We start from the raw sequence: 19,160 nt of genomic DNA, 5'->3' as shown, positions 1-19,160 counted from the left end.
GTGCGGCCAACGGTGCTTTTTGATTCTTTGTCCAAGGGCACATTTGAGCAATGCGCAAGAGGAATTATCCAGTCAGTTTACTCCTACATTACTCGGAGGACCTGGCTGAGAATGTAGAACCAGTGATGGGCCTTGTAAATATTAATCGAGATCTATTCCAAATTCTGGCCTCCATGAAACCTTCAGAGCACAATTGGTAGATGAATATCATTCCACAACTTCACTTTTTATAAACATCCTCTGGTGGTGCATTTCATGGAATCAGAGAATAGTGCAGCACATATGACCCACTGAGTCTGCGCCGGCTCTTTTGAAGAGCATTCCAGTTTGTCACACGCCCCCACTCTTTCCCATTATCCCTGAAATTCTTTATCCTTCAAGTATTTGTCCAATTCCCTTTTGAAAACTACCGTCTAATCTATACCCACCACCCTAGTGCATTCCAAATCCTAACCGTTCATTGTTTAAACATTTTTTCCTCACATTGCCGCTGGTTTCCAATCACCTTAAATCTGTGCCCTCTGGTTATTGATCCTTCAGCCAGTGGAAACAGTTTCTCTTTATTTATCTAAACCCTTCATGATTTTAAACAACTACATCAAATCTCCTCTTCGCCTTCTCTGATTTAAGAATAACCCCAGATTCTCCAGTTTAAGGTAAGGCTTTTTCTATTTCTCTTTTTTTTTATCGTGTGATTGGTAAAAAAAACTTTTCGTTCCTTTTTCATTTAACTAAGTTTAAGCTTAAGATTAAAAATGGCAGGAGATCTCAGACCCGTGACATGCTCCTCTTGTTCAATGTGGGAGCTCAGGGACATGGCTGATGTCCCTGACTCCTTCACGTGCAGGAAGTGTGTCCAGCTGCAGCTCTTGTTAGACCGCATGACGGCTCTCGAGCTGCGGATGGACTCACTTTGGAGCATCCGCGATGCTGAGGAGGTCGTGGATAGCACGTTTAGTGAATTGGTCACACCGCAGATTAGGATTGCTGAGGGAGAAAGGGAATGGGTGACCAAAAGGCAGAGAAAGAGCAGGAAGGCAGCGCAGGTGTCCCCTGCGGTCATCTCCCTCCACAACAGGTATACCGTTTTGGATACTGTTGAGGGAGATGGCTCACCAGGGGAAGGCAGCAGTAGCCAGGTTCATGGCACCGTGGCTGGCTCTGCTGTTCGGAAGGGCAGGAAAAAGAGTGGAAGGGCGATAGTCATAGGGGATTCGATTGTAAGGGGAGTAGATAGGCGGTTCTGTGGTCGAAAACGAGACTCCCGAATGGTATGTTGCCTCCCAGGTGCACGGGTCAGGGATGTCTCAGATCGGCTGCAGAACATTCTGAAGGGGGAGGGTGAACAGCCAGTTGTCGTTGTGCACATAGGCACCAATGATATAGGTAAAAACGGGATGAGGTCCTACAAGCAGAATTTAGGGAGTTAGGAGCCAAGTTAAAAAGTAGGACCTCAGAGGTAGTAATCTCAGGATTGCTACCAGTGCCACGTGATAGTCAGAGTAGAAATGAAAGAATAGTCAGGATGAATGCGTGGCTTGAGAGATGGTGCAGGAGGGAGGGGTTCAGATTTTTGGGACATTGGGACCGGTTCTGGGGGAGGTGGGACGATTACAAATTGGACGGTCTACACCTGGGCCGGACTAGAACCAATGTCCTTGGGGGTGCTTTTGCTAACGCTGTTGGGGAGGGTTTAAACTAATGTGGCAGGGGGATGGGAACCAAATGAGGTCAGTGGAGAGTAAGGATGTAGTAACTAAAGCCTGTAAGGAACTAGATAATGAAGTCAGCGTGACTAAAGGAAAGAGTAGGCAGGGAGATGATGAAAGCAAAGGGACTGGTGGTCTGAGGTGTATTTGTTTTAATGCAAGAAGTGTAGTAGGTAAGTCAGATGAACTTAGGGCTTGGATTAGTACCTGGGAGTATGATGTTATTGCTATTACTGAGACTTGGTTAAGGGAAGGGCATGATTGGCAACTAAATATCCCAGGATACCGATGCTTCAGGCGGGATAGAGAGGGAGGTAAAAGGGGTGGAGGAGTTGCATTACTGGTCAAAGAGGATATCACAGCTGTGAAGGAAGGCACTATGGAGGACTCGAGCTGTGAGGCAATATGGGCAGAACTCAGAAATAGGAAGGGTGCGGTTACAATGTTGGGGCTGTACTACAGGCCTCCCAACAGCGAGCGTGAGATAGAGGTACAAATATATAAACAGATTATGGAAAGCTGTAGGAGCAACAGGGTGGTGGTGATAGGAGATTTTAATTTTCCCAACATTGACTGGGATTCACTTAGTGTTAGAGGTTTAGATGGAGCAGAATTTGTAAGGAGCATCCAGGAGGGTTTTCGAGAGCAACTCGGGAAGGGACCATACTGGACCTGGTGTTGGGAAATGAGCCGGGCCAGGTGGTTGACATTTCAGTAGGGGACTACTTTGGGAATAGGGATCACAATTCCATAAGTTTTAGAATACTCATGGACAAAGACGAGAGTGGTCCTAAAGGAAGAGTGCTAAATTGGGGGAAGGCCAACTATACCAAAATTCGGCAGGAGCTGGGGAATGTAGATTGGGAGCAGCTGTTTGAAGGTAAATCCACTTTAGATATGTGGGAGGCTTTTAAAGAGAGGTTGATTGGCGTGCAGGAGAGACATGTTCCTGTGAAAATGAGGGGTAGAAATGGCAAGATTAGGGAACCATGGATGACAGGTGAAATTGTGAGGCTAGCTAAGAGGAAAAAGGAAGCACACATAAGGTCTAGGCGGCTGAAGAAAGACGAAGCTTTGAAAGAATATCGGGATTGTAGGCGCAATCTGAAACGAGGAATTAAGAGGGCTAAAAGGGGTCATGAAATATCTTTAGCAAACAGGGTTAAGGAAAATCCCAAAGCCTTTTATTCATATATAAGGAGCAAGAGGGTAACTAGAGAAAGGATTGGCCCACTCAAGGACAAAGGAGGAAAGTTATGCGTGGAGTCAGAGAAAATGGGTGAGATTCTAAACGAGTACTTTGCTTCGGTATTCACCGAGGAGAGGGACATGACGGATGTTGAGGTTAGGGACAGATGTTTGATTACTCTAGGTGAAGTCGGCATAAGGAGGGAGGAAGTGTTGGGTATTCTAAAAGGCATTAAGGTGGACAAGTCCCCAGGCCCGGATGGGATCTATCCCAGGTTACTGTGGGAAGCGAGAGAGGAAATAGTTGGGGCCTTAACAGATATCTTTGCAACATCCTTAAACACGGGTGAGGTCCCGGAGGACTGGAGAATTGCTAATGTTGTCCCCTTGCTTAAGAAGGGTAGCAGGGAAAATCCAGGTAATTATAGACCGGTGAGCCTGACGTCAGTGGTAGGGAAGCTGCTGGAGAAGATACTGAGGGATAGGATCTATTCCCATCTGGAAGAAAATGGGCTCATCAGTGATAGGCAACATGGTTTTGTGCAGGGAAGGTCATGTCTTACCAATTTAATAGAATTCTTTGAGGAAGTGACAAAGTTGATTGATGAGGGAAGGGCTGTAGATGTCATATACATGGACTTCAGTAAGGCGTTTGATAAGGTTCCCCATGGCAGGCTGATGGAGAAAGTGAAGGCGCTTGGGGTCCAAGGTGTACTAGCTAGATGGATAAAGAACTGGCTGGGCAACAGGAGACAGAGAGTAGCAGTAGAAGGGAGTTTCTCAAAATGGAGACGTGTGACCAGTGGTGTTCCACAGGGATCCGTGCTGGGACCACTGTTGTTTGTGATATACATTAATGATTTGGAGGAAAGTATAGGTGGTCTGATTAGCAAGTTTGCAGACGACACTAAGATTGGTGGAGTAGCAGATACTGAAGGGGACTGTCAGAGAATACAGCAGAATATAGATAGACTGGAGAGTTGGGCAGAGAAATAGCAGATGGAGTTCAATCAGGGCAAATGCGAGGTGATGCATTTTGGAAGATCCAATTCAAGAGTGAGCTATACAGTAAATGGAAAAGTCCTGGGGAAAGTTGATGTACAGAGAGATTTGGGTGTTCAGGTCCATTGTTCCCTGAAGGTGGCAACGCAGGTCAATAGAGTGGTCAAGAAGGCATACGGCATGCTTTCCTTCATCGGACGGGGTATTGAGTACAAGAGTTGGCAGGTCATGTTACAGTTGTATAGGACTTTGGTTCGGCCACATTTGGAATACTGCGTGCAGTTCTGGTCGCCACATTACCAAAAGGATGTGGATGCTTTGGAGAGGGTGCAGAGGAGGTTCACCAGGATGTTGCCTGGTATGGAGGGCGCTAGCTATGAAGAGAGGTTGAGTAGATTAGGATTATTTTCATTAGAAAGACGGAGGTTGAGGGGGGACCTGATTGAGGTGTACAAAATCATGAGAGGTATAGACAGGGTGGATAGCAAGAAGCTTTTTCCCCCCCAGAGTGGGGGATTCAATTACAAGGGGACACGAGTTCAAAGTGAAAGGGGAAAAGTTTAGGGGGGATATGCGTGGAAAGTTCTTTACGCAGAGGGTGGTGGGTGCATGGAACGCATTACCAGCGGAGGTGGTAGACGCAGGCACGATAGCGTCTTTTAAGATGTATCTAGACAGATACATGAATGGGCAGGAAGTAAAGAGATACAGACCCTTAGAAAATAGGCGACAGGTTTAGATAGAGGATTTGGATCGGCGTCGGCTTGGAGGGCCGAAGGGCCTGTTCCTGTGCTGTAATTTTCTTTGTTCTTTGTTCTTTATCCACTTAACTGGAACCATTCTAGTAAATCTTTTCTGTACCCTCTCCAAAGCTTTCATATCCTTCCTAAAGTGTGTTGCCCAGAATTGGACACAATTCTCCAGTGGGGCCAAAGTAGTGTGTTATAAAGGTTTTGCATAATTTCCTGGCTTTTGTACTCTATGCCTCTCCTTAGAAAGCCCAGGATCTGATATTTTTTAAATGCTTTGTTAACCTGTTCTACCACCTTCAAAGATTTGTGCACCAACATTGCCAAGTGTCTGTTTGTGCACCCCTCCCCTCCATCAAATTGTACCATTTACTTCTATTGTCTCTCCTCAAGCTTCCTCCGAAAATGCATCACCTTATACTTTTCTGTCTTGAGTTTCATCTGCCATGTCTCTGTCCTCCTCAAGTCTATGAACATCTTCACTGTTTACTTCACTTCCACGTTTTATGTCATCTGCAGATTTCAAAATTATGCCCTGTACCCCAAGTTATTAACGTACATTTGTGAGCATTGACCAGTTATTTTCTTAAATACTGCATAAAGTCTGGTGCAAAGAGTATCTTGGTGGGTTACAACTGTCCAGTTTCCCTCAAGTCCTTACGGCAGACATGTGGTTGTGCTACAGCTAACATGAGACACGCTTAGATTATCGCTAGGCATTAATGCAAGCAGCAAAGTTAGTGCAGGTTCTTCAATCACATTGTCCACAGGCAGAAATTATACTGCAATGTGTTTATTTCAATCGTGGTTCAATTATTACTCCTTAATGCCCCTTCTCTAAAGAAAGTGTCACCTGTGGGTGGTGTGTGCTGGATTTGTTGCTCGCCTATCATTTTCACAACATCCCATTGCAAACAAACTATTCACAAGTAATTTTTTGTCAGCGCTCTGATTTCAGGATAAACCTGATGATTACCATTCAAAAGGTGACTCTTAAAATTAGGACTAAACCTGATAAAAGCCAAGAATGTCAATGTCAGCATATTGCAGCTCTAGTGTGACACATTCAGCACTTTTGCCTTTTAGTGCAGCTTTGTAAATGTCACCAATCTGTGCTGCAGTCAAACCCTGGCACACCCAGTAGGACAACCAAGCAATTAAAAGGGAGCATTGATGGATTTAATAGCTTCTGCTATGCTGTTAATCAGCAGCTGTCTTAGTTCAAGTTACAAGAGGCCTACTAATGGAGTACAAATGGATGGCCTGGAGTTACAGTGCACCTTCACTATTTGTTTATTTGAGTAAACAATGAGTGTTTGCAGCTGCCTCTCCAAGTATAACCGTAAAATATGTTGGTGCACCAGCAGCTGCTTGCTCAGTGCCTCCTCCACCATGGAACTGGAATAAGGTTCCGTCAGGTCAGGGAGGAGATGCTGAGGAAGTAGCTACTGAGGCACCAATTTGTATTAATGTTAGACTATTTTGATACAATTATAAGTATTTTTAACTACTTAAAACACATTTTGTATGTTTCTTCCAAAATTATTTGCTTATGGACATAATGCTTAATTTTTGACCTGAGGAATCATGAATTTATTTTTTGACCAGAATTCAAAAAAACTCCAAATTCACAAGGCCAAATTGTTTACTACACAATTTGGAACTTGTCCTCCCTTGGAATCATTTCAATGCTACCACAAAGAGTGATTGGAGTGAATAGCGTAGATGCATTTAAGGAGAATCTAGATAAGTACATGAAAGAGAAAGGAATGTCTATGTCAGTACGGTTAGATGAAGTAAGGTGGGAGAAGACTAGTGTGGAGCACCAAATGGCCTGCTTCTGTGTGATAAACTCGATGCAATGTAATTCTATGCAAGTATGGTTTAAGTTACTGCAGTTATTTTTGTACCCCATTAGTAAGACTTCACAAACTCCCTATGGTAACCTGACCAAAGGCAGCTGCTGATTACTGCCAGAACAGAAGCTGTCGAATCCATCGATGGTCTCTCTTAATTACTTGGAGGTCCATGCCAGAGCTTCAAGTACAGCATAGAGACTGGTGACATTTAGAATCTGAGGTAACTTTTCCCTGTGGTAATTTTAAAAATGTGTACATAGTTTTCTGAGGTAAACCGAGGAGCAGCGACAAACTTGGACTTGGTTTTGTGCAGTACATTTGCAAAGCCAACACAGCAGGACATCTGATGCTATTTCAGCTACCATAAAGCTATCTGTCTGGATTCAATTAAATGACAGGGTGTTGGCAATAAATGGTGCTGAGGAATAAGCCGGTTAAATGTGCCTTATCTGCACATTTTAGAGGCAGCTCACTGTTGGTCTGGCTTCCCCAGCTAGCTTCAAGTCCCTGTTGTATTTCGCTAATAATCTCTGTTTAATAACTAAGGCATTCATCTCCCGTGTCAGTAATATAGAAGCTTGAGATTCCAACTTTTTCTGGTCATGTTGATGCCAAACCATATTAGGGCGTTAGTTAACTACACCCAAGTTTCATCAGAAGCTAATGAAACAAAAAATGGCTGAGATATTTGTAATTAACTTCTTGCCTTTGAGGATAACTCCAACTTATGGGTACAGTATTAAAAAGAACAGAACATACAACACTTACGAGGGGAGATCATCTCAAAGCGGCAGTGATGTAAGTCCCAATCTCACAACAATTAAAAACAAAATTTGCTCCATATCCTTTAACCACAGGTGAAATTCACTTTGCTTGTTCAGTCTTACACAGATTTGTATTAAATTCAAGAGTAGCTGGGATAGAAGGCTATCACTATCTGTGCAAGCAAATAGTACGAAAATAGTCAAAGCTAGACCAAGTCAGGGCAATTAGCTTGAGTAGGTTCAATGGGCTGCTGCCAAGAGTTAGCTGTCGAAATTCTCAGTCCTCATTGAGAAAAACAAAAGCCGAATTCACTGAGGTTTCATGGACATCTCACAGGCAGGTCGAAGGAAGCCACCAAACACATTCCAATTATACCTGGGCTGCTACATAAGCATTCAGCATCAAATAGTACAGGCTGGCCGCCAAATTTAATCTACAGTTTTTACACAACTGTATGGCCCATTTATAATCTGCCACAAAATGGGAAGCACCAATCATTTTTATTATTTAATCACTCCTGCTCTCCACCCCATTGCAGACCTCTCCCCTTAGATCTTTTCCCTGGCTCTATGCGCACTTAAAAGTTGTTTATTGCTAAAAATCTTCCAATTAATTAATCTGAAACATTAGCTCCGTTTCTCTCTCCACGGACGCTGTCTGACCCACTAAGTGTTTCCAGCATTTTCTGTTTTTATTACAAATTTGGCAATGTTGATATAATACAGTGGGTTGCAACTAACCTCAAAGACTTGTATTATCTGGACTGTGGCAAAAATGAATATCTTACCTCGCTCAAGAGATTTGTTGCTCCCGCCTGCTGACAGTGGGCCATTGTGAAAATTAGTCAGGCTGTCTCTTCTACCTACTGACCTGACGTTGCCATGGTACCGATTGACCAAGATCTGTCTTAGAGCTTCACCCTTGGTAAGGCAAAACAAATTTGTTAGACAAGAAGGGAGTACAGAGCTGTGCGAGAGTGAACAGGTTTAAGTGTAAACCATTTAAAACAAAAAAAAGCCAACATTAACAAGTAGTTATGTTCTTTAGAATGATTCAACAACATGCTGAAGCATTTTGGACTCTTAACGTAAACAAATGGCAAGTAAATCCCCTTGAAATCTACATGCCTATTGATGGGAAGCACCTATTCCTGGTCAGTGTAATCACAAAGGATGATTCAGCAATAACCAAAATACACACAAGTATTGCTGGGGAAGAAAATAGGGCAAGACACAAGTGGCCTGGACAAAAGCAGATGCAGAGCTGTCAAATACATGGCTGTGATTCAAGGCCAATGGCTGCCCGATCTTCAAGTTGTCTTCTTGTTTTTGCATGCAAGCTTTGCAGGTCTTAGACAGCAAAATGTAGCATTTTGCTTTGGGAGATACATTCCTGTTCTTGAATTAATAAAAGGTTGACAAGAGTGGCAAAAAAAAACTCAACAAGTTTTCCACTTCAAATTTATGCATTAACTTAGCATGGAGAAGCATCAGAATGTTTATGAAGACATCCTTCACGACAGGAGCTGTAAGGTGACAAGTTTATTTCCCAACCACATATCCTTTCCATCACCAAAACTACTGACTTTCACCTCCATAATACTGCTGGTCTTTACTCCACCTCAGTCCAACTGCAGCTGAAACCCTTGCCCCTGCCTTTGGTACCTCTTTCTATGACTCTTCCAATGGTGTCTTGGCTGGCTTGCGATCTACCACCCTCCGTAAACTTCAGCTCGTTCAAAACTCTGCTGCCCTTTTCCTAACTCATACCAAGTCCTGTTCACCCATCATTCCTTGTGCTCCCTAACCCATACACATTGGCTCCTGGTCTTGCAACCGTTACTTTTAAAATTCTTATCCTTGTGTTCAAATCCCTCCATAGCCTCGCCCTCCCCTCCCCAACTCTGCAACCTCTTCCAGTGCTACAGCCCACCAAGGACTCTGCATTTCTACAATTCTGGCCTCCCTAATTAGTGCATCCCTAATTTCCTTCACTTTACTGTTAGTGACTGCACCTTCAGCTGCCTAGACCGTAAGATCTGGAATTCCCTCCCTAAATGCCTCTACCTCTCCACTCCGCTCTCCTCCTTGAAGTCACTCTATAAAAGCTACCTCTTCGACCAAGCTTTCAGTCACCTGCCATGATATCTCTGTAGCTTGGCATCAAATTTTATTTGTTAATGTCCCTGTGAAGCATCTTGGGACATTTTACTGTGTTAAAGATGAGTTGTTGCTGTTATTTTTGTTAAGGGGATTGGGGTAACTATCCTCATTCATAGACGGAGGTCACAATCCTAATGAAACAATGACATTCAATGTTGCACCAGTCATACAAGCTATTGGATCTCCAAGTGGGTGTTGGATGCAAAGGTTCATACTGGAGTTGCCCATCCCCAGTTTTTTTCGATTGAAGAGACCAGACTGAAATATAAAGGGGTGGCTAAAAAGAACACTGTAGCTCAAAGCATTCCAGCAGTGACCTATACAGCCCTGTATACACAGAGAGAATACTAAAGATTCTTGTAAATGGAACAGATCCAGCCATGAGAATGAGAAAGACAGTGTCCACTGTTAATAATGCTTCCTCATTTATTTTCCCCTATATATGAATTCCATCACAGAACACAAGGTAGGTATTTGCAGTCCATCTTGGAGCAGTGCTACAATGATGAGCTTGGCTTTTGTTGTCAAATCAAGAGAGTAACGCTTCAAATCATCATATAAACTACCTGTTGGTGGCATCAAGAGAAATCCTTTACATATTTACTAATGAAGTGGGCACAGCATGAATGAGATTCAGCCTTTCCTGGTGGCTCAGCATCATCAGAATATTAATTTTAAAAAACACGTCAAGCTTCATTCTACTACTCACTGAGCCAAACATGGTTTAGTAATTGGCTCCAGTACCATTTGAACATCAACTGGCTCTCCCTTGACAGCTCAGTGAGTAAATGCACCACGGGATTTAATTCTCAGACGCAATAACTGGTCTGTACTGAGTAGCAGATCTTAGCCAGAGAGAGCATGAGCTGGAGGACTAGGAAAGGAGGAGCAGCAGCAAACGACAAAGATTAGCTTTCCAACCATCCACCATCATCAATTGACCCCTGCTAGAATGGGCTCCCGTGCAAACCTTCGGTGAGAATAGGGTTACATTCTCACTGTCATATAGTTCAATGACATTCACTGCCCCGATTCACCAATAAGGAACAGTCATGGTTTAGGAGAGCTGACAGCAGCTGTAAGAGTGCTCCAAGCACGTCACTACCTTCAGGGGACGTAGCATAGTGCTTACGTATAGAACTTATAATCCAGAGAATGCGAGTTCAGATCCCACCGTGGCTATTGGAATTCAGTTAGGAACAAAATCTGGAAATGAAAAGCTGCTACCAATAAAAGTAACCACAGAGCTATCGGTTGTTGTGGAAAAACCCAGCGGGTTCACTAATGCGAGCTTCTACCCTTACCCAGTCTGGCCGAAATGTGACTCCAGTCCCACACAAACGTTGACTCTTAACTGCCCTCTGAAGTGACCTTGCGAGTCATCCAGTTGCATCCAAACTGCTGTAAAACACAGACTGCAGCTGCTCAAGGCAGCAATCCTCAGGGCAAGAAGGAAGAAGTGGCAGCCTTGCCCGCATCCAGAGAACAAATAATAAAATATAAGGGTTGGGGAAATAGAGTTGCCTAAAGCAGCCAACATCTTTGCTTCTATCTAAATAGAACACTAAGGCCTTCCAAACAGAAACATCAATTTTTATCTGAAGAGCAAGTACGCAATTGGCTGGTGACATTTGGTCACGTCAGTTGACAGAAGGTTATTTGTGCTGTTAAGGTAGCCTCGCCTGAAATGTTTAATAAAAGTAGGTTTACCACCAGAACTTGAAGCTCACAAACTCTACAGGTAGAACTGAGAGAAAGTAGCATGATAGTCTCGACCAAGAATTGTAAGAACAAATCCCAAAGCTCATAAAATGACGGAATTGTCCATGAAATTCAAGAAGCAAGTGAATCTGAAACAGACGACAGGCTGCAAGCAAGTGTGGATAATTGGAATGCTGTATCCTAACCTGTTCTTTTCATTATGCTGGCAATTAAGTTCCATTTAAGTTTTTGTCAGTAGAAAAGGCAACACTTTTCAATGTTAACAAGGCTTCCATAACTGTACAGGCAAAATCCCCACAAAGCCAAGTTGCTCCAATCCAGCACAAAACTGGCAAGGAGAAGAACCAAGCCAGATCAGACTCCCATCAACTGCAGCATAAATCAAATTGCCTGCAAGGAATCACCACTTAGACTACTGGAATTAGGTCCAGTATGTCAGAAAGCTAGGTCTTCCTTACTTTTTTGCTGGGGGAGGTGAGTGAGGCGGGTGGGACAGGGCAAGTGGGTGCCCTAACGGTTTCAGTCCCAGTTGCAATCGATACTATATGAAGCGAAAAGACATGGCTGTATTGTAACAAGAACTATGAATGGGAATGGAATGGGAAAATAAATCTTAGGACACCTGAAGACAAAGGAATGTCCAGGTCCTGTGCCAAAGAGGTGTTAAAAAAGATTCCAACTGTCAAATATTCAGCAGGAGCTGGAAGGATGAGAGTCAACATATCCATTTTGCAAGATTCAAGATGGATCCAAAAAAAGGACTGATTGAAGTCAGACACAGTCATCACTGGCCTTTCTTAATGGAGAGGATCCCAGAATCTGTCATGAAATTCTACACCAGCAGGCATAGAAATGACAAGAGAACTTAAAAATTATACCAAGATCTAACAAGCAATGACAAAACATCAAGTTGGAAGAATTTTTGCTGGGGTCAAACAGTGGAACTGTCATCCACAATAGCAGTGAAAAGAAAAACAGTGAAAATCCAGAACGAGGAAGGACATAGCACTAGTGATGACGAGAAACAGTATCCTATGTTTTGCCACTTTGAGCTGACTTGCATGGGATGGAAAAATAAATGAGCAAGAATTGGACTTCTCAATAAACAAATTTATTTAACCCTATATCAGAGCATGCTGAGAGATCTACAAAGTGCCATCATAATTTGAAGAATTCTTGCAATATTTTTCTTGAGAATGTAACAACTGTTTATTGGACACATCTAAAAATAAATCAATTCAACAACTGAATTGTTCAACATGACTAATAACAACTTATATTTATTTAGCACCTTTAACATTATAAAGCATCCCAAAGGTGCTTCACAGGAGCATTCGAAAACAAAATTTGACACTGAGCCACATAGGGCAGATGATCAAGAGCTTGATCAAAGAAGTAGATTTTAAGCAGCAGTTTAAAGGAGGAAAGAGAGGTAGAGAAGCAGAGGGGTTTAGGGAGAGAACTCCAGAGCTTAGGGCCTCGCCAGCTGAAGGCTAAGCCACCAATGTTGGAGTGATAAAAGTTAGGGATGCTCAGGGGACAGAAATAAAGGAGTATACATATATTTGAGGGTTGAGGGGCTGGAGGAGATTAGAGTTAGAGGGAGCGCGGGTTAGAGGGAGATGGGCAAGGCAATGGAGGGATTTGAAATAAAGGATGAGAATTTAAAATCGAGGCATTGTTTAACTGGGAGCCAATGTAGGTTAGCGAGCAAAGAGGTGATGGGTGAACAGGACTTGGTGTGAGTTAGGACACAGGCATCAGAGTTTTAGAAATCAAGTTTCTAAAGGATAGATCATTGGAAGCCAGGCAGGAGTGCATTGAAAGAGTCAAGCCTAGAGGTAACAAAGACATGAATGAGGATTTCAGCAGCAAATAAGCTAAGGCAGGGGTGGAGTTGGCGATCTTACGGAGGTGGAAATAGGTGGTCTTAGTGATGGCCCGGATATATAGTCAAAAGCTCATCTCGGTGTCAAATACAACACCAAGGTTGCAGATGGTCTGGTTCAGCTTCAGATAGTTGCTAGGGAGTGGGATGGAGTTGGTGGCAGGGACCAAAGACAGCGGCTTCGGTCTTCCCAATATTTAATAGAAAGAAATTTCTGATCATCCAGTACTGAATGCCAGACAAGCAGTCTGAAAGTTGAGAGAGAGTGGAGGGCTCAAGAGAGGTGGTGGTGAGGTAGAGCTGGGTGTCTGTTTTTTTTTATTCATTCAGGGATGTGGGCGTCGCTGGCTAGGCCAGCATTTATTGTCCATCCCTAATTGCGCTCGAGAAGGTGGTGGTGAGCTGCCTTCTTGAACCGCTGCAGTCCATTTAGGGTAGGTATACCCACAGTGCTGTTAGGAAGGGAGTTCCAGGATTTTGAACCAGCGACAGTGAAGGAACGGCGATATAGTTCCAAGTCAGGATGGTGTGTGACTTGGAGGGGAACTTGCAGGTGCTGGTGTTCCCATGCATTTGCTGACCTTGTCCTTCTAGTTGGTAGAGATCGCGGGTTTGGAAGGTGCTGTCCAAGGAGCCTTGGTGCATTGCTGCAGTGCATCTTGTAGATGGTACACACTGCTGCCACTGTGCGTCGGTGGTGGAGGGAATGAATGTTTGTAGATGGGGTGCCAATCAAACGTGCTGCTTTGTCCTGGATGGTGTCGAGCTCCTCGAGTGTTTTTGGAGCTGCACCCATCCAGGCAAGTGGAGAATATTCCATTACACACCTGACTTGTGCCTTGTAAATGGTGGACAGGCTTTGGGGATTCAGGTGGTGAGTTACTCACCACAGGATTCCTAGCTTCTGACCTGCTCTTGTAGCCACGGTATTTATATGGCTACTCCAGTTCAGTTTCTGCTCAATAGTAGCCCCTAGGATGTTGATAGTGGGGGATTCAGCGATGGTAATGCCGTTGAATGTCAAGGGGAGATGGTTAGATTCTCTCTTGTTGGAGATGGTCATTGCCAGGCACTTGTGTGGCGCAAATGTTACTTGCCACTTATCAGCCCAAGCCTGGATATTGTCCAGGTCTTGCTGCATTTCTACACAGACTGCTTCAGTATCTGAGGAGTCACGAATGGTGCTGAACATTGTGCAATCATCAGCGAACATGCCCACTTCTGACCTTATGATTGAAGGAAGGTCATTGATGAAGCAGCTGAAGATGGTTGGGTCTAGGACACTACCCTGAGGAACTCCTGCAGTGATGTCCTGAAGCTCAGATGATTGACCTCCAACAACCACAACCAGCTTCCTTTGCGCCAGGTATGACTCCAGCCAGCGGAGGGTTTTCCCCAATTCCCATTGACCTCAGTTTAGCTCGGGCTCTTTGATGCCATACTCGGTCAAATGCTGCCTTGATGTCAAGCGCAGTCACTCTCACCTCACCTCTTGAGTTCAGCTCTTTTGTCCATGTTTGAACCAAAGCTGTAATGAGGTCAGGAGCTGAGTGGCCCTGGCGGAACCCAAACTGAGCGTCACTGAGCAGGTTATTGCTAAGCAAGTGCCGCTTGATGGCACTGTTGATGATACCTTCCATCATTTTACGGATGATTGAGAGTAGGCTGATGGGGCGGTAATTGGCCAGGTTGCCAAATTGCGTAAGCAGCATGCGATAGACAGAGCTAAGCAATCCCATAACCAACGGATCAGATCCAAGCTTGGATCCAATCCGTTGGTTATGGGATTGCTTAGCTCTGTCTATCGCATGCTACTTACGCAATTTGGCACGCAGATAGTCCTGTGTTGTAGCTTCACCAGGTTGACACCTGATTTTGAGGTATGCCTGGTGCTGCTCCTGGCATGCCCTCCTGCACTCTTGAACCAGGGTTGGTCTCCTGGCTTGATGGTAATGGTAGAGTGGGGGATATGCCGGGCCATGAGGTTACAGATTGTGGTTGAGTATAATTCTGCTGCTGCTGATGGCCCACAGTACCTCATGGATGCCCAGTTTTGCATTGCTAGATCTGTTCAAAATCTATCCCATTTAGCACGGTGGTAGTGCCACACAACACAATGGACGGTATCCTCAGTGTGAAGGCGGGAATTCGTCTCCACAAGGACTGTGCGGTGGTCTCTCCTACCAATAGTCATGGACAGAAGCATCTGCGGCAGGCAGATTGATGAGGACGAGGTCAAGTATGTTTTTCCCTCGTGTTGGTTCCCTCACCACCTGCCGCAGACCCAGTCGAGCAGCTATGTCCTTTAGGACTCGTCCAGCTCGATCAGTAGTGGTGCTACCGAGCCACTCTTGGTGATGGACATTGAAGTCCCCCACCCAGAGTACATTTTTTGCCCTTGCCACCCTCAGTGCTTCTTCCCAGTGGTGTTCAACATGGAGGAGTACTGAGTCATCAGCTGAGGGAGAGCGGTAGGTGGTAATCAGCAGGAGGTTACTTTGCCCATGTTTGACCTGATGCCATGAGACTTCATGGGGTCCGGAGTCGACGTTGAGGCCGCCCAGGGCAACTCCCTCCCTACTGTATACCACTGTGCCACCACCTCTGCTGGGTCAGTCCTGCCAGTGGGACAGGACATACCCGGGGATGGTGATGGCAGTGTCTGGGACATTGTCTGTAAGGTATGATTCCGTGAGTATGACTTTGTCAGGCTGTTGCTTGACTAGTCTGTGGGACAACTCTCCCAACTTTGGCACAGGCCCCCAGATGTTAGTGAGGAGGACTTTGCAGGGCCGACAGGGCTGGGTTTGCCATTGTCGTTTCCGGTGCCTAGGTCGATGCCGGGTGGTCCGTCCGGTTTCATTCCTTTTTATTGACTTGGTAGCGGTTAGGTACAACTGAGTGGCTTGCTAGGGCATTTCAGAGGGCATGTAAGAGTCAACCACTTTGTTGGGGGTCTGGAGTCACATGTAGGCTAGACAAGGTAAGGACAGCAGATTTCCTTCCCTAAAGGACATTAGTGAACCAGATGGGTTTCTACAACAATCGACAATGGGCGGCACGGTGGCGCAGTGGTTAGCACTGCAGCCTCACAGCTCCAGCGACCCGGGTTCAATTCTGGGTACTGCCTGTGTGGAGTTTGCAAGTTCTCCCTGTGACCGCGTGGGTTTTCGCCAGGTGCTCCGGTTTCCTCCCATCACCACAGCCAAAGACTTGCAGGTTGATAGGTAATTGGCCAGTATAAATTGCCCCTAGTATAGGTAGGTGGTAGGGGAATATAGGGAAGGTGGGGATGTGGTAGAAGTATGGGATTAGTGTAGGATTAGTATAAATGGGTGGTTGATGGTCGGCACAGACTCAGTGGGCCGAAGGGCCTGTTTCAGTGCTGTATCTCTAAATAAATAAAAAATAAGTGGTTTCATGGCCATCATTAGACTAGCTTTTAATTCCAAATTTATTAATTAAATTCAAATTCCACCTTCTGCTGTGGTGGGATTCGAACCCATGTCCCCAGAAAAATACCCTGGGTCTCTGGGTTACTAGTCCAGTGATAATACCACTACGCCACTGCAATGCAAAATTCCAACTCTGTACCTTTGCAGCAACCACTGGTTTTGCGGTTTATTGCTGCTGTTCATTATATAGAAAGAAATTGGTGTGCAATGTTTTCAATGTGCACATAGGTCAATGAATTGAGATTGTTCATACACTATCAAAGCTATCAATGGAAAATCAGACAGGGTATTTAATAAAGTGCCCATTCGAATACTGCTAGTTTTGGGCCGCTGGCTGAGTTAAAACCAGAGTCTCTCAACGGTACAAACTTCGAGCAAACTCCTGTGCTCTTCAACTGCTGGCCAGGCGGTTAGTAACACTTTCTGCTTTTTCAAAGATATAGTCATGCTGGGCCCCCACCTGCCAAGAATGAGGCATGTTAATTTTGTCATAAACATAGAGTTATACAGCACAGAAACAGGTCCTTCGGCCCACCATGTCCGTGCCAGCCATCAAGCACCTATCTATTCTAATCCCATTTTCTAGCACTTGGCCCGTAGCCTTGTATGCTATGGCATTTCAAGTGCTCATCTAAATACTTCTTAAATGTTGAGGGTTCCTGCCTCTACTCACCCTTCAGGCAGTGGGTTCCAGATTCCAACCATCCTCTGGGTGAAATTTTTTTTTCTCAAATCTCCTCTGAACCTCCTGCCCCTTAACTTAAATCTATGCCCCCTGGATATTGACACCTCTGCTAAGGGAAAAAGTTTCTTCCTATCTAATCTATCAATGCACCTCATAATTTTGTACACCTCAATCAGGTCTCCGCTCCAAGGAAAACAATCCTAGCCTATCCAGTCTCTCTTCATAGCAGAAATGCTCCAGCCTAGGCAACATCCTGGTGAATCTCCTCTCCACCCTCTCTAGGACAATCACATCCTTCCTATAGTGTGGTGACCAGAACTGTACACAGTACTCCAGCTGTGGCCTAACTAGCATTTTATACAGCTCCATCATAACCTCCCTGCTCTTATATTCTATGCGTCGGCTAATAAAAGCAGATATCCCGTAAGCCTTCCTAACCACCTTATCTACCTGTGCTACTGCCTTCAGTGATCTATGGACAAGTACACCAAGGTTCCTCTGACCCTCTGTACTTCCTAGAGTCCTACCATCCAATGTATATTCCCTTGCCTTATTAGTCCTCCCAAAATGCATCACCTCACACTTCTCAGGATCAAATTCAATTTGCCACAGCTCCGCCCATCTTACCAACCCATCCATATCAACCTGTAATCTAAAGCTTTCCTCCTCACTACTTACGACACCACCAATTTTCGTGTCATCTGCGAACTTACTGATCATACCTCCTATATTCTCGTCTAAATCATTAATGTACGCTACAAACAGCAAGGGTCCCAGCACCGATCCCTGTGGTACACCACTGGTCACAGGCTTCCACTCGCAAAAACAACCCGCGACCATCACCCTCTGCCTCCTGCCACAAAGCCAATTTTGGATCCAATTTGCCGAATTACCCTGGATCCCATGGGCTTTTACCTTCTTTACCAATCTCCCATGTGGGACCTTATGAAAAGCCATACTGAAGTCCATGTAGACAACATCAACTACTTTACCCTCACCTAGTCACCTCCTTGAAAAATTCAATCAAACTGGTTAGACACGATCTCCCCCTGACAAAGCCATGCTGACTATCCCTGATTAATCTCTGCCTCTCCGAGTGGAGATTAATCCTGTCCTTCAGAGTTTTTTCCAATATTTTCCCTTCCACAGATGTTGGACTCACAAGCCTGTAATTACCTGGTTTATCCCTGCTACCCTTCTTGAATAATGGCACCACATTCGCTGTCCTCCAGTCACCTGGCACTTCTCCAATGGCCAGAGAGGATTTGAAAATTTGTGTCAGACCCCCTGCAATCTCCTCCCTTGCCTTACATAACAGCCTGGGATACATCTCATCTGGGCCTGGGGATTTATCCACTTTGAAGCCAACTAAAACCTCCTCCCTTTCAATGCTAATTTGTTCAAGTATATCACATTCCCTTTCCCTGATCTCTACACCTACATCGTCCTTCTCCATAGTGAACACAGATGAAAAGTAATCATTTAAAACCTCACCTACGTCCTCCGACTCCACACACAGATTGCCACTTTGGTCCTTAATGGGCCCTACTCTTTCCCTGGTTATCCTCTTGCCCTTCATATACTTCTAAAACATTGATTTTTAACTGTTGAAATGAGGAAATGACTTGTTAAACAGATCAGCCATGGCTGGAAAAAATATTTACATACCAACAGACATCGAAGGTGAGGAAGTCTGAACCCCTAAGACTAGTGGCCAACCATTTTTCCCTTGAATATGAAGCAGAAACAGGGTTAGAAGCAAACTCCGACAGGGTATTGGAACAGAGGAAACTTGAATTAGAGGAGAGAGAGAGAGGCAGAGAGAGGCAGAGAGAGGCAGAGAGAGAGAGAGGCAGAGAGAGAGAGAGGCAGAGAGAGAGAGAGGCAGAGAGAGAGAGAGGCAGAGAGAGAGAGAGGCAGAGAGAGAGAGAGGCAGAGAGAGAGAGAGGCAGAGAGAGAGAGAGGCAGAGAGAGAA

At 44.8% G+C, this 19,160-nt stretch overlaps 1 protein-coding gene across 5 annotated transcripts in view; it reads right to left on the bottom strand.

Annotated features, from left to right (window-relative positions):
• The window catches only part of itpr1b (inositol 1,4,5-trisphosphate receptor, type 1b), a 556,093-nt gene that overhangs the window by 196,908 nt on the left and 340,025 nt on the right, over positions 1 to 19,160 (bottom strand). For all 5 annotated transcript variants that reach the window (XR_010976943.1, XM_068051457.1, XM_068051458.1 and 2 more), the window contains one exon: positions 8,060 to 8,192. Coding sequence is in view for 4 of the 5 variants with exons in the window: in XM_068051457.1 (XP_067907558.1) it covers positions 8,060 to 8,192 (133 nt within the window). In the remaining variant the exon portion in view is untranslated. The remainder of the gene's footprint in view (positions 1 to 8,059; positions 8,193 to 19,160) is intronic.

This window comes from Heterodontus francisci, chromosome 19 (assembly GCF_036365525.1).
Source record: "Heterodontus francisci isolate sHetFra1 chromosome 19, sHetFra1.hap1, whole genome shotgun sequence".
In the NCBI taxonomy this organism is placed as follows: domain Eukaryota; kingdom Metazoa; phylum Chordata; class Chondrichthyes; order Heterodontiformes; family Heterodontidae; genus Heterodontus; species Heterodontus francisci.
The sequence above is the reverse complement of the archived record's forward strand: the minus strand, read 5'-3'. Positions and strand labels throughout refer to the sequence as shown.